Genomic DNA, 15,230 nt, shown 5'->3' with positions numbered 1-15,230 from the left:
AGACCATATATTTCAGTGTGATACAGCATCGCAGGATGACCCTGATGAAGCACTTGAATCTAGTGGGGCTCATAGAACCGACACACTTAGTGCTTCTAATACAGAAAACTGCATGCTGCAGCACAGGTCGACTGTCTGCAACTTCGACTGCCTTGGCCAAAGAAAAGCTGAGGTGTATGAAAAGACAATAAAGGAGCTTGAACTACAGCTCTCTTCAGTGAAGGGAGAGCTGAGGTCATCAAAAGAAAAAAATGCTAGTGTTGAAGTGCAGCTGCAGCAGGCTAAGGAACAAGAAAAAGAACTGAAGCTCGTCAAAGAAACATTGTTTCGAGTCAGTAGGGAGCTTGAGCTGGCTAAAGAAAGATCGCAGGAGTTAGAGAAAAAAATTGGGAAGCAATTTTCCGTCCAGCGGTTCATGCACAACGACGACGACATGCGCTTCTATACAGGCTTGCCATCATACACTATGTTTAAAACAATTTTGGAATTCTTGAACCCTGGTGATAACGGAGAGAACATAAGGATGTGGTCTGCACAACAGTCACAGCCTGCACAGCAATCAACACCATCCAGAATGGGCAGGCCGAAGAGCCTCACAGTGGGAAATTAATTTTTTTATTCCTTGTGAGGCTGCGCCTAGAACTTTTTGAGAAGGACTTAGCTGACATGTTCTGCATTTCAATCGCCACAGTGTCAAGAATTTGCATCACGTGGACAAGTTACAGTTTCTTACACCTAACTCGCATGCCTCTGTGGCTGTCGAAAAGAGAAGTCCAAGAGGAGATGCCTTCAGTTTTCAAAGCAAAGCATGGTTCCACAAGAATCATTCTGGATGCTACAGAAATCAGGTGTCAGTCAGCTAGTTCACTAGCCCTACAATCGGCAACATTTTCCACATACAAATCGACGAATACATTCAAAGGCCTTATAGGAATTTCTCCTGATGGCACAGTCACCTTTGTGTCCAACCTTTTTCCAGGATCTATTTCTGACAAGGAATGCGTTCGACAGAGTGGATTCTTAACCCTTCCTTTTGACCAAGGTGACGTTGTCATGGCGGACAAAGGATTTAGGATCAACGATTTGCTTGCAGACATTGGAGTAGGACTGAACACTCCGCCTTTTCTTACAAGGAACCAATTCAACGAAGAGGAGGTACAAGAAACCCAGGAAATTGCATCTCTGCGCATACACGTAGAAAGGCGCATTCATCGCATAAATAACTTTCATATATTTTACAGGCCAATCCCACTCTCTTTGCGACCAGTCATAAATGAAATGTGGGTAGTGTGTACACTTCTGACCAATTTTCAGTCTCCCCTTGTGCGTGATGCTGATGAACCTGAAAATGGCCACCCAGTCATGTGTTCATGCTTAATTAATGAACATGGCCGACAGCATTCATAGGATTTATTAAAGGAAAATTGTATTTTGTGGAATCATTGGTATTTAATGTATTATTTATCAACACACAAAGCAAAACGTTTTCCATTTGGTTTATGGTGAACATGAAAATCAGTTTAGTTTTATTAGCAAGCATGTATAAACAGTATTTCATTTATACTGCACATGATTACTTATTATGCAACTTTTCAACAACAAAAATTGTAAATTGCCAGCCTTAATACTGTTTCATTTAATATTGCACGCATTGTGAGGAACAAAAGATGTAAGAAAGCCCTGAACCTTAGCAATGTTTTCCCTAACATTGTATGCCATTCACTGTAAGGAACACAAAATTAACACTGGTTAGCCTTGCATGTTTCATTAAACACTACTTTTCACTGATAATACCACTTTCTCCTGGACAAAAAATGCATAGATCTAGCTGCTAGCTTTAGTATCATAGCTTACAGGGTGTAAAGAAGAAAATAAATACTCAGAAAGCTGGCTGTTTTGAAGCCAGATATGGTAACAGTACAGAAAAAAAGAAAGTATTAAGCTTAGGCATAGCATCCGCCCAGTCTTCTTCAGAAAATCTGATACGCTCCACAATCATAAACTTCTCTGAAAACACAACAAAATCAGTCCAGCGGAGTCTTGAAACAGCCATTTGCCCAAGTACTTGGTAGTAGTACTGGTGGCTGCGGTCTAGCCTGAAGACACCCTCCTCATCCTGTTTCATATAGTGTGAGTCTCCTATTTCTTCTAGGGCCTTGCCCTTTAAGCTGTATGGGCACTTCACTTCTAAAAGGCCATGCTTTGGTTCTTCACAGGGGTCAAAGATGACCCGGTCAGGTGACGCTCCCAACCGTGGACAAGATGGGTCCACCAGCAGTCCACACCTAAAAGCCTCCACGTCACGGCTTCTTGTTCTCATGGTGCAGGTGTATATGTGCACTGCTGGCTGCTCATTGGCAATACCATACCTGTGAAAAAAAAGGGACAACTTGAAGTAACATAAAGGGGGGGGGGGTACTCATAGTGTACTGGAAAAAATTGAGTCAAAAGAAGCTCGGTGCACAGGAATCCTCTGAAACTAACAGTGCTCGGGTACTTTCACAATGTTCTCTAAAAGTGTAATGCAGAACAGCTGCTAAGAAATATGAGTCTTGACCTCATGTGGAATCTTATTCATTTTATTTCCGGTTAGGAGATTTGGTTAGTGCTGCTGCATCCAAATATGTTGTCCTGCACCCAAGCTCCTGCTGCGTCTATGAAATTTCCCCTTGTGATTAGGCTGAACGTGAGTGTAAGCAGGTACTGTCATAAAGATAATGCTAGGAAAGGGCATGGGAGGCGAGACAGTAGATTATATTTGCAAATAATGGCAGCTACTAACACTCTTTTGTCATTTCTACATCTATGGGGCATGGACTCTGTGACGACATACATTTGAACATTTGCTAGACAATGACCACTGCAACCCAAGTACACATACGCATAACAATAAAATGAATCCATGACACTTGTTACTGCCATTAAGGTTATTGTTAAGACAAAAAAAAATTCATGCATGCTTACTGGACTGCTCGCACTCGTGATAAGTCTTTTTGAGACGTGAAGTTGTGCAAGCCTTTTTCTGTCCAGTTTGTACGTTGTACAACAACTCCAAATGATGAAGCTGTTACACGGTGACGACGCGCTGCCTTCCACACATTGCTACCAGCCTGTTGTCTTGTGTTTTGCTCCAAAGCCAAAGCTCCTTCGTAGGAAATCTCCAAAGCCTAAGGAAAAAGAAAAAAGTGATGGTTCTTCAGAAATAATGTATAGAATAGAATAATACAGTGTAACGAGCTGAATATAATTCAAGGAAAAAGAAAAACAATGAGGATTCTTCAAATGAAAGCTATAAAAGCAAGTTACCTTAGCATAACTACATGAATATTATATTTACAATGTTTGTGACTATCATCACAACTGCCCAGCAAATAATGTGCATATTGCAAGCTAGTTCTCACTGTAAGTAAGCTTGTCTTTAATTGCAAACTATCAAGTGTTAAGAATGAATTATGCACAAATGACTAGGTACTCACTTTCAAACAAGCTCTGGTTACACGTTTTCTTCAGCACTAAACAAAGTCACTTCAGTTCAGTTCAGTCGTGTCCGACTCTTCGTGACCCTATATGGACCATATCACTCCACGCTTTCCAGTCTCTCACTATCTTCCTAACATCACATAACGTCATCTGCAGTGTCTCCAGGATGTCATCTAACCATTGCGTTCGCTGCCTACCCCTTCTTCGGTGACGCTCAACCTTTCCCAACATCAAATCTTTCTCCAGCGACTCCTCTCTTCTCATCAGATGACCAAAGTAGCTGATCTTTAACTTTAGAATTTGATCCTCCAATGAGCAGTCAGGATTTATGGTCGACAATGTCGACAATATCACTAGGCTCAAGCAAAATAAAATTTGCAACAGATGAAGCTTACTATGGTTTACTGTGAGTTGCTGCTTGGATTGAGCCTGTACTGCAAAAATGTACCCACCTTGAGTATAGACAACTGTTCAGGAGGGCAATTAACAGAGCTGTGCACCCATGCAATGGGGTCCTTGAACAAGTCCGGTCGAGTTGGCTCTTCACTTCTGCCGTGCCCACATGGTATATCAGGGGACAACACGACTTGACAGCCATGGGGAACAAGGGGCTTTAAGTAGTGCAGGGGGCTCCCCAAAGGGGTAGGACCAAGCATTGAGTTTTCTGCAATGATTTCACCATTCTGGAGGTGCCTACTTAATGTAGATGGTGCTTTTGCAGACAGCTGGGCACCTAGAATGCGCATTCTTGAAGCCACATCTGTGAAAGAGGAATCTTCTCTGGCTGCGTCATAAAATCGAGTCCTGAACGGCTCGCAAAGTCCTCCTTCCCGAACACGCCTCCAGTCAATGAATTCAAGTGGCAGTGGTGCGAGTGGAGTACTACGCGGACGCCGCCACTGCTGAGGGAGCTCCGTACAAGAAAGTTCAGGGGGTGGCTCCTGGTACCCATTACTCTTCAGAAGGACCAAGAGTTTGAGAGCTGCCATGCTGTGACTGCAGACACCACTTATGCCAGCGGCACACTGGCACTTCGATGATGTAATGGATCCACAGGCTTCTAAAGTCAGTTCAACCTCATATGGCCGAGAAGACTTCTTTTGGCTCCGGTAGCACAGGCATTTAACACGAACATTCCCAGGTCTGCAATGAATCAAATTCTGTTATGTCACACACGCTGCCCTGAAGCTTCACAAGTATTAAAACATTTCAGGTAGCATCTCACCTTAAGACACTTGGAAGAATCTATGGCACTTCCTTTCACATCATTTTGTGTGCATGACTTCTGAACACTAAATACAGATCTCAGTGTCACATGTAAACCACTACATATAGTAAAAAGTGGTCATATATGTATAAGCCAAATAAACAATTCAGGAATCCAAAAATAACAAAGTTGCCTAGGATAATGTCAACAACTGCATGAACTGCAAGGATATAATAAAGCCATAGCTGGCATTCAGAAAACTAATAATGACTAAAAACAAATTAATGTTAGCCTCCATTATACTGTGTGGCTGTTATGCACCCTTCACAGGTGAACTCTGGCAGGAGACGAGCAACTTCTTTTTTTTTTCTTTTAGACGAGCAACTTGTTCAACACATATCGCAAGTTCATTGCTTGTCAGAGTCTTATTACCATCTGCAAACTTTCGAGTGCTAAATATCGAATCGCATAAAAACAGCTAAGAGGTACTGGCACTACGGTTGTGCCACTGTTGGTGGCTAATGTTTTTTGTACTCTCCAGTGTTTTCTGGGTGGAATATAGTCATAATGTTCAAGTTAGGCAGTTAAGGATAGCTATTCTGCCTGTCTACCAGTCACAGCACTAAGAAGGAGCTGTGGAAACTACACAGTTTTAGTAGAGCACGAGTATGCAGTAGGCGGGTTTTTTTCACCTTTATTTGCCGATTCCCACTAGAGTACCACATCGTAAAGCGCATGGTTTGGCAAGCAGATGTCTACGCACAATTTAATGCCTCCAGAGACTGCCGCTCCATTCCACCGCCACTAGTAGTTCGGCTAAGTATCGTCTGCGTGCACTCCTGCGTACAAAAATGCATGATTTTACACATGATTTTCGAGCCTAACAGTTTACTGCCCAAGCCTATTCCCTTCGAAAGCCCGCTGACGACGGTAAAAAAAAAAAAAAAAAAAAACTCGCTTTCAAAGCGCTTCTGGATAGCTAGAGTCATTCAGTGTGTGGCAAAGGAACAAATCTCTCGGTATCGTTTTTTTTTTCGTCGCGGCTCCGCGCGCCGCTGCCCCGCGAAAACGGCGTGTTTCTCCAGAGTCTCATGCATCTATGGATAAGTTTTTGGGCGACGATAGGAGCAGCGACACAGAAGAGAACTTCGGTTCGTCGCAGTTTAGCACGGACAGTCAAATAGCGTCAGACTGACCCGGAAGCGTATTGACAAACCATATCCCGTAGGAGCACTCGAGCAGACGACGCTCTGACGCGCAAGCACGTGACACAACGTCACGTCCGCGAGTAGCAGCGACGCTGTTTCTCCCTAGCGCCTTGTGACGAGACTACTCATGGTTTCAGTTTCGTTTCATGCAGGGCTCGCATTTACGTTTTTTTCCCGCTGGTGTTTGTCAAAGGTACTCATGTTTCGGTGTCGTTTTCGCGCAGCGCCCGTATTTTCGCACGGCTGTGGGCTGAAGTTCACGTAAAATAACGCGAATTGCCGTCGGCTAAAAGTTCGGTCACGCGATCACGTTAATTTCGGTCCAGTGACCACTGCGCGGGCTTTTTGCTCTGGTGTTCTGTAAACGTCGGTCGGTTACCGGTCACGTGTTACGTAAATTTCAATCCAGTGGTCACTTGCGCGGCTGTTCTTGTTCTGGTATTTTCTGGAATCGTCACTCGGCTCGGCTACACCCTGAAGTTTGCACTTCTCCCCATCCGCATAGCTCCACGCATTTCGTCCGGTGCTTCTGGGTTGTACGCACGTGCACTTGGCTCATCCGTTGCGCGCTGCGCTAACCAGTGTGATTTTGTGCTTGGCGAACTTGTGTGTCAATTGCGGATAACTAGAGATGATGGACGAGCTCCCAGAGCCGCTCGAGCTCGTAAAAGATGAGCTCGCGCCAAAAGGGCTCGGATCAGTGTATCGCGCGAACCTGACAAACGAGGCAGCCGTCAACGAATGGCTGGAAGCCTACAGCGTCGAAACCAACAAGTCTTGGATTGTGCAAAAGGTTCAAAAGGATGGAGAAAGATACGTACTTTGCCGATCAGCCAGTATTGCTCATAGCAGTATATTTCAATCATTGTCAAATAATTTATACTCGGCTAGTGCTATATGTGGGTTGAATTTCAGTCAATTTAACAAAAAGTGGAGCTACATTTCTCGCTTATACTGGAGTCGAAAGTACACGAGCGCAATATATTAGGCGATAGTTTCCATGCAGACCAATGCAGTTAGCTGGCAAGCGCGAGAGAAGAGGCTTTTGAAGGAAGTCATCACCCCGAAGCTAAATGACTAATTGTAGAAATGATGACACAAAGTGCTAGTCACATGCCGTCAATGTGATAACTTTCCCTTGTAAACGTTCGTAAAATCAGTTTACAGAAAAAAAAATCTTAGCCAAAGAACTTATACTGAGTGAACATCTAGTGAATATCTGCCGCAAATGTTAATAATATATCATTATAGTATACATTATAATGTCCACGTTGAAGAGAGTAGAAAGTGTACATGTACCGAATACCCACATATGCCCACACATCTCTTGATGAGATATTAAATGATATTCTGTAGATATGTAGCCAACATCTTTTTAGGGATCAGAGCAATTGCTGAAAAGTGCCAAATAAGATAATTGTTTATCCAAGGCAAAAATTTCCTACTGGTTTCTTGCAGGGATCCTACTAGTTCCAGTAGTACTGGTTTATAAACACATTCCCCATAGCCACTGGAATCGGTAGCGGCTGGGTCTCCCTGCAGAAGGTCGGTTGGGTGCATTGGTTCTGGTGGGCCTGTTGACCTATGAAAATCTTGGTGCAGCAGCTGCCTAGGGCCGCACTATCAAAATGAAGACAAGGGCAAAGGTTTCATAAGTATGAATCATTCTTTATTATTTTCCATGTCTACAAAAGTTCTGCAATCTGCGTGGACACTTTTGTCTTGCTGTGTGGTACTGCTGCAGGTGTTCCAGCTTCAATCAGATGTTGCAATGAAGTTAGCTGCACAGCAAGATTTTTTTCAGAAAAACATACAGCACCACACTACTTTAATTTGAATATCAACAATTTGGAAAGCAGCCATTCAAGAACAATGCATTTGGATTACGTTTGTGTACTTGCATCGCCAAGGGCTTAGATTACTTCCAACCAAAGCCATCATCTCAGCTTTTAGACATTAGTTGATGGCATGGTACCCAGCCAATTTAACAGTCAAACCATTCCATATGTGACACACCACAAATTGTTAGTGCTGTGCTTCGCATGCTATACAGCTGCTTACAGTGTGATCAATCATGTTTCTGTCTAGTTTGAGCTTTTTCAGAATCAGTGCGTGGCGAGCCTGTGTATGCATTTGGACCAGAATATGAGAGTGAAAGTGTGTGCAATGACAACTGGTGCATGTGGAGAATATGCACTTCATGTGTTATATGTCAACTATGCGAGACAAGTGCAATCCACTGTGTGCGTGGTCTTCTCTATAACTCGAACCAATTCACTGCACTACAACATTGTCATCAACCATTTGTATCCTCATTCTCCTTTTATTTCCCTTTTCTCCCTTCTCTAGTGTGGAGCAGCACGCTAGGGTCATATTGCTGCTGGCTGAACTCTCCACCTTTCTTTTCGTTGGAATTATTTTCATCGCTATCTTGCTTATTCATTGTGCTTTGGGCCTCCTTGCAAACACAAATGTGGCTATTTGCAATTCAAAGTAGGTTCTTTGATGGCTGCATGGCTGCCCAGTGTCATTTGTAGAACTGAAGTCACATCTGCCACTTTTTCCTGCCAAAAAGTTGAAGGCATTTGCCAGTAAAACAAACTGCTTCTGCATAAATGGTTTACAATGTATTGCTTGCCATGCATTTACTAAACAGCAAAGGCATTGTTTCACCTAAATTTAAAAGCAGAGTATTTCAGTTTTGTTTAGTACAGTGTCCCAAATTGACTTAGGCTTTGCAGGATTCTGTAGTGTAGGTCTCCGGCTCATTTTTGACCAATGATTTTTTTTTAACATGCACTGACACCACACAGTAAATGGGTGCCTTACATTTTTCTCTATCAAAACATGGTCACTATGGCTGGGATCGAACTCAGGTTCCTCAAATTTAAATGCCTAAAACTGGTTGTTTCATACTATTTCCTAGACGACTTTCATCGGGGTAGCCTTGTAGTACCTAATTTACTATAGCCACAAGTCCTTGTAGTACCTAATTTACTATAAACACACTTGTGGCACATGATGATGACATTAACAAGCGTTTCTTTGAAATGTTGGATTGCTAGCTTACCAGTGTGCAAACCATAAGGGAGTGATGTCAAAATACTCTGGTTCTCCCCTCTTCAAGTGTTGCTATAATTTGTGAGCTTAATCCTTTAATTTTGTAGCAATGATTCCTTCTTCAAAAAGATTGGTAGGCATAATGGTGCATGTACAACATGTCACCTAATTCAGAAGCTTTTGAAGCGGCTGTAAGATAGTTTGCAATTCAAGTTAGCCAAGGTCACTTTGAGATGTATACAAGGAATAAACAGTTGTTGTGAAAACCAGCACTTATTTATTTGACTCAATATTGAACTGCACCATTCTGCGTAAGCATGTTATGGGGTGCCCACAACTTCAAAAATAAACACTGTTGTTTCTTCTTGCCATGACACTTGAGCAGAATACCAATCACATACATAAAGAGTTACAAAAAACAAATTACACAGCATGCTATGCCACTGCCTCTGCTTAACAGGTGCAGTTAAGTTAGCTATTGCGCTCAACAAATGCCTATTCAACACAGTGCTCTCAAACAAGCGTGAGTACTTTAAGAGGGTGGAAATTCTGGCTGGTTGGTGCATGATCTGTGGCTAAAAACAGCGCTAACACGAGACGAAGCAGCGTCGTGTACCCTCTGCTTCGTCTCGTGTCAGCGCTGTTTTTAGCCACAGAAGCGTGAGTACTTGGTTATCGAGTTCACCTAATATCCCACTACTTTCAGAATCAATAGTTTGACGTCGCCAGATTATGGGCTTCAGAAAAGGGCGGTTGCCGCTATGACCAGGGCGCCGTAATCATGCGTGCGTTCACAAAACGTGAGCATGTTTTCATTTCAAGGATTATTACCGCTAATTTCAGAAAAACTGGCTTCGCTGTTCCAGCATGTTGCTATATAGAAACATTTCCGTATTTAAATGCCGGAAACTGAAAAAAAAAAAAGGAAAAAAAAAACAATCCTGAGTGAAAACAGCTGCTCACAAGGTAGCATAAAATGAGAGACGGCCTTTGAGATGTAATTTAGCATCGGTAGTAGTCTACATTTGCCCTTGGGTAGGCCAGTAGCTTTAGCATCCTTAGCGAAGACCCCCGAGCAGCGATGCTGCATCACAGCAAATGTTGCACAAATACACCACGTAACCAAGTTTTTTTTCTCTCTTTTTTTCCCCCCTTTTTACCCCCCATACTCCAGCGGTGCTTATCTAAATATTGCAGTGCTACTAACCAAGGCACTTTCAACGATTAGTAGCTCCAAGGCGAGCTCCAACGGCGCTGCGCAGCTTTCTTGGAATCGACACACTTGCACATCCAGCACCAGCACAGTCGGCATCCAGCATGTTTAGACAGCAAAAGTTCAGCAGTCGTGGCTTCACAAAATCGCTTGCTGTCAGAGTCAAACACCAGACTTCGAGATGAAGGCCAAGACACTTGTTTCGAACTGCAAACATCACAGTATCCAGCATCCAAACGGCACGGCTTGGGCCACTGCATTTATAAAGCCTCAAAACTGCGGCCGCAGCACCCCTTAAGCCACAGGCACTACCACTAAGCCATGGTAGAAGGATACGCGTTTGTCTGGTTAACCAACGCCCCAACGCCAGCGTCGGCGAAGCAACGGCGCGAGCGTGTATCGCCGCCATCTTCCTTTGGCATAAAAAAAATAAAAACAAGCAAAAAACAACTTAAAGGAAGTGACGTCGTGTCACGTGCTTGCGCGTCAGAGCGTCGTCTGCTCGAGTGCTCCTACGGGATATGGTTTGTCAATACGCGACCCGGAAAGGCAACAGGCATTCGCTGATAGTTTCGCTTTCTTCTCCGAATGATTTCTCGGCTGCGGCGCGCTGATCTAAAGATATCCCGCGTGTTCTAAAGCTCGCAGCTCTTATTTCCAAAGTGTCAACGTCTTTAAGGAGCCATCACTTGCCGATAGCCGCGCAGAGTCGTGTCTATATAGTGCTACGCGACCATTTGGTGTCAACGATCAACATTGCTTTGCCAGCTGGCGCGATTTTCACTAGCGATCGAATTTTTTCGACCAACTTGAAATATTCTATACGTAACATGTTAATATTTACTGATACCAAGCAGAGGTCCTTGATGAAAAATGAAAAGAAAAATTGTGTGTGTGACGTGCGTAAAAAAATATTTTTGTAACATGTTTTTACATTTGCATATTTTTATGAATAGAATTTTCTTACAGCTTCGTGGGTAAATATGTTGGTTGAGACCAATACCATTAGAAACAGAATTTCCTCCTCTAAAATTTAATACTAAACACTTCATTCAGTATAAAGCATGTTCTGGTAACTGCAAAAAAAAAGAAAGATGCACCACCAAGAAAATACTTTTCCCATAAGGAAAGTGCTAAGCGCCATTCAAACTTGCGTCAAATGCACGATTTTTTCATCACCAAATAGAATGCATCCTCGCTCATTTCGCCAACTAAGTGAGATGAGCGACGGTGATACGCAAACCAAGCAAACTCGTGATCGTCTCTTAAACAGCACAGACACACAGAAAAAAAAATATCCACATTACAAGATAGATAGATGGATTTATTGAAAGGAAAAGGCAGAGAGGTTGGCCCGAATAATTCAAATCTGGCCTGCTACTCTGCACTGGGGAAGGGGAAGGAGAGAAGAAAGAAGGTCATGATGGGTGACGATGTGGGAGAAGGCATATGAAATATATATACAGACACAGCAGCTTGCTTTACAAACGTGAATCAAGTCCGCTGGCGCTCAAATAACGGCAAAGAGCGCGCACTGCCTGGACGCCCTTCCCCTTGTCCTGCCAAGCGCCCAGCAGCAGTTCCTCCGACAGAGGCCTCTTGTCTAAACGCTTCAAGGAAGCAGCTAGCACATTTCTTTCGTTCGCATACTCTGGGCACATCAATAATACATGGTCCACAGTCTCTGGGATGCCACAAGTTAAACATTCCGGTGAGTCCAGCTGTCCAATTAAATGTAAGTATTTGCGCGTGAAAGCCACGTTTAAACGAAGTCGATGTATCAAGCATGTCTGATGACGCGGAATATCACGCGGAACATAAAATTTAAATGTTCGATCAAGCCTTCTTAGACGGATGTGTCGGGCGTCTGGTTGAGCCCAGTAAGCTGCTGTAGCAATATTCATATAACTTTTTAGAAGACACGTCGTATCCGCTCTTGAAAAAGGCACAGCTGTTTGGAAGCCATTGATGAGTGCGCTTTTCGCTTCAACATCGGCCTGCTCATTCCCATGGAGGCCGCAGTGGGCAGGAATCCATTGAAACATTATCGTGTGGCCTTGCAGCTGGGCAGATGTGATGAGATCCATAATGTTTAGTGCCAGGGACTGATAGGCAGTGTGGCGTAAGAAGTTTTCCAAAATTTGTAATGCAGTCTTCGAGTCCGTGAATATACACCATTTTTGAGGTGGTTCCCCACATATATAGCGAATAGATTCTCGAATGGCTACAAGTTCGGCAGCGGTTGATGTAGAGGTATGTCCCAAAAGGAAATGCAGAGTCGTTTTCCGAGCTGGTATGACCACAGCTGCAGCGGATGCCTGTGCTGACACAGATCCATCAGTGTATATGTGAATATAACTGGGATATTCTGACCAGATGTGTGCCAGAGTAAGTTGTTTGAGTCCACTAATTGGTACCATTGATTTCTTTAGTATTCCGGGAACACGAAGGTGCACAAAAGGTTTATACATCGTCCATGGTGGTTGGGTGGGATGATATGGGAGGGCATATCCTGTCGGTACTTGCGACTGATGGCAGCGGAGTGCAGTTGTAAAACTGCAGTCCGGCCTCTCATCCAGAATCTTGCTGAGTGGGTGAAAACGGTGTCTTGTAAGTGCTCGTAAATATACACGAAGTGGTTCGTGTGACAAGTATATGGACATTGGGCGAGCGTGGGCCTCTTCAATTGTGCCTTTGTTAGAGGTGCATCTGGGCAGTCCAAGGCATATTTTCAGTGCCTGCGCTTGCACGCTCTCTAAAGTCCGCAAGCAGGAAATGCTCATACTAGAGAGTACTGGGAGACTGTACCGGATGTAGCCAACAAACAGAGCCTCGTAAAGGCGTATTAAGGAGCGCTCAGTTGGACCCCATTTGATGCCAGCTATGTAACGAAGTACATGGCAAAAATTAATTAGCCTCTTCTTCACCATAGCAATATGTTTCGACCAGGATAGTCGGTGGTCAATAATTACTCCCAAGAATCTGTGCCTGGAGACGTATGGTATTACGACTCCATGAAGGGTAATCGGCTAGCGGCTGACACATTTTCCCGTAAACGCGATCACTGCACACTTTTCTGCCGCTAAAAATAAACCTTGACGCCGTAAGTACATCGATGTTAATGACACAGCTCGTTGCAGTCTCGCACGTAGTTGTGGGCGCGTCGAACCAGAGGCCCAGATGCAGATGTCGTCAGCATATGCACTTATGTGGATGTTAGTTGGCAGTTCACTCACCAGGCCAATTAGCGCAACGTTAAATAAAGTTGGGCTGAGAACTCCTCCCTGTGGAACTCCACGACCGACCTGAAAGTGGGTAGTATCTCCTTCAGGCGTAGTCATGTAAACAGAACGGCCGCTGAGATAGCTTACAATCCACAAGTACAGCCGGCCACCAACTCCCACGTCGTCAAGTCCATCAAGAATAGCTTCATGGAGGACGTTGTCGTAAGCTCCCTTTATATCTAAAAATGCAGCAGCTACTAGTCGACGGTGACGCTTTTCGTGTTCTACTGTCGCCACAAGGTCGATGACGCTGTCGATAGAAGAGCGTCCGCGGCGAAATCCAGCCATCATATTAGGATAAAGATCATTACTCTCTAGATACCACTCAAGTCTTGCCAGCACCATGCGCTCCATAACTTTTCCAACACAGCTTGCTAGGGCAACTGGCCGGTATGAGGTAAGTTCGAGAGGAGGCTTTCCAGGCTTCAAAAGAGCAACCAGGCGGCTAATTTTCCAGTGTTCAGGAACAGTACTAGAAGCCCATATATCATTGAAATAATTAAGTAGTGCAGTTCTACCATCCTTGCCTAGGTTCGATAAGGTTGAATAAGTAATCCCGTCAGGACCAGGTGCAGATGAATGCCGACAAGAAGCAAGAGCGGCGTCTAATTCAGCTATTGTAAAGGGCACGTCGTATTGATCATTCGGCGAAGGTGGTGCAAAAACCTCTGAAATTGGTAACTGTGCCTGGTTTGTGCCCACAACCATTTTACAAAAATCTTCAGCTACGTCAACTTCATTGCGGCGTTGGTAAAGGGCCAGGGCACGAAAAGGGTGCCTTTCTCGCGGAGGTGTGCGCAAGCTTCTCGCAACATGCCAGATACGCGACAGGGGCTTACGGGGATCCAGTGATGAGCAGAACTGTCTCCAACGTTGTCGTCCTAACCTCTCCAGGTGACGCAAAACTTGACGTTTAGCTCGGCGAGAAAGTGCGAGATCTTGCGCGGATTTCGTTCTTCTGTACTTCCTTTCAGCCCGCCGACGGATCGCGCGAAGCCGCTCGAATTCCACGTCGATGCTGGACACTGACACCGGCACACTAACATAGCGAGTGTTCTCACTGAGAGAGGAAGTAATGAGTCCCTCTATTTGAGATGGTGACTGGAGGTCCACGCTGGAAGTCTCCACCGCTGCCCTAAAGGCGGGCCAGTCTGTGTATTGCACACGAGGTGAAGTGGCAGGTGCAAACCACTTGATGCATATGTACGTTGGTATATGATCACTCCCATGTGTTTCCACATCACTACACCAAGAAACGGAGGGATGGAGGTTTCTGGAAACAAACGCCACATCCAAGCAGCTGCTGTAGGTTGTTCCGCGTAGAAACGTCGGTGAGCCGTCGTTTATATTGACGAGATCTTGCGTATGCATAAAGTCTGCCAGGTCTCTTCCTCTATTGCTCATTATTGCACTACCCCACTGAGGGTGGTGAGCATTAAAGTCCCCCACAATAATACGAGGAGCTGCACAACACTGGATTGTTGAAAATAGATATGATTTGTCCAAGCCATCCCTCGGTGGAATATAAGCGCCAATTACAGAACATACTCGTCCTTTCAGGGTTAACGTCAAACAAATGTAGTGGTTCGTGTTGTGGGGCTGCAGAGCATGGCGGACGTGCGCAATGTCTTGGCGTACACATACCAGCACTTTGCTTGTTTCGTTTGCTTCTCTAGACCATAGCAGAACATATCCAGAAAGGCGGAAAGCAGCCGGCATGTTGGGCTCACAGATCACAATCACAGGAAAGCGGTACTTCTGTACCCGCTGTCGGAAGT

General features: G+C 44.4%; 1 protein-coding gene across 1 annotated transcript; it reads left to right on the top strand.

The window, feature by feature from the left end:
- Positions 1-553: 553 nt before the first annotated feature.
- On the top strand, positions 554-1,738 carry LOC146183208 (uncharacterized). Its single transcript, XM_084609085.1, has one exon. The coding sequence runs from the start codon at positions 667-669 to the stop codon at positions 1,405-1,407; it is 741 nt and encodes a 246-aa protein (XP_084465211.1). The 5' UTR covers positions 554-666; the 3' UTR covers positions 1,408-1,738.
- Positions 1,739-15,230: the final 13,492 nt, after the last annotated feature.

This window comes from Amblyomma maculatum, chromosome 7 (genome assembly GCF_055883805.1).
Source record: "Amblyomma maculatum isolate TAMU_Amacu chromosome 7, ASM5588380v1, whole genome shotgun sequence".
NCBI classification, from domain to species: Eukaryota; Metazoa; Arthropoda; class Arachnida; order Ixodida; family Ixodidae; genus Amblyomma; species Amblyomma maculatum.
The sequence above is the reverse complement of the archived record's forward strand: the minus strand, read 5'-3'. Positions and strand labels throughout refer to the sequence as shown.

Bases quoted from the DNA above. Each gene is read 5' to 3' on its own strand.
- LOC146183208 (XM_084609085.1), top strand. From the start codon at position 667: ATGTTCTGCATTTCAATCGCCACAGTGTCAAGAATTTGCATCACGTGG.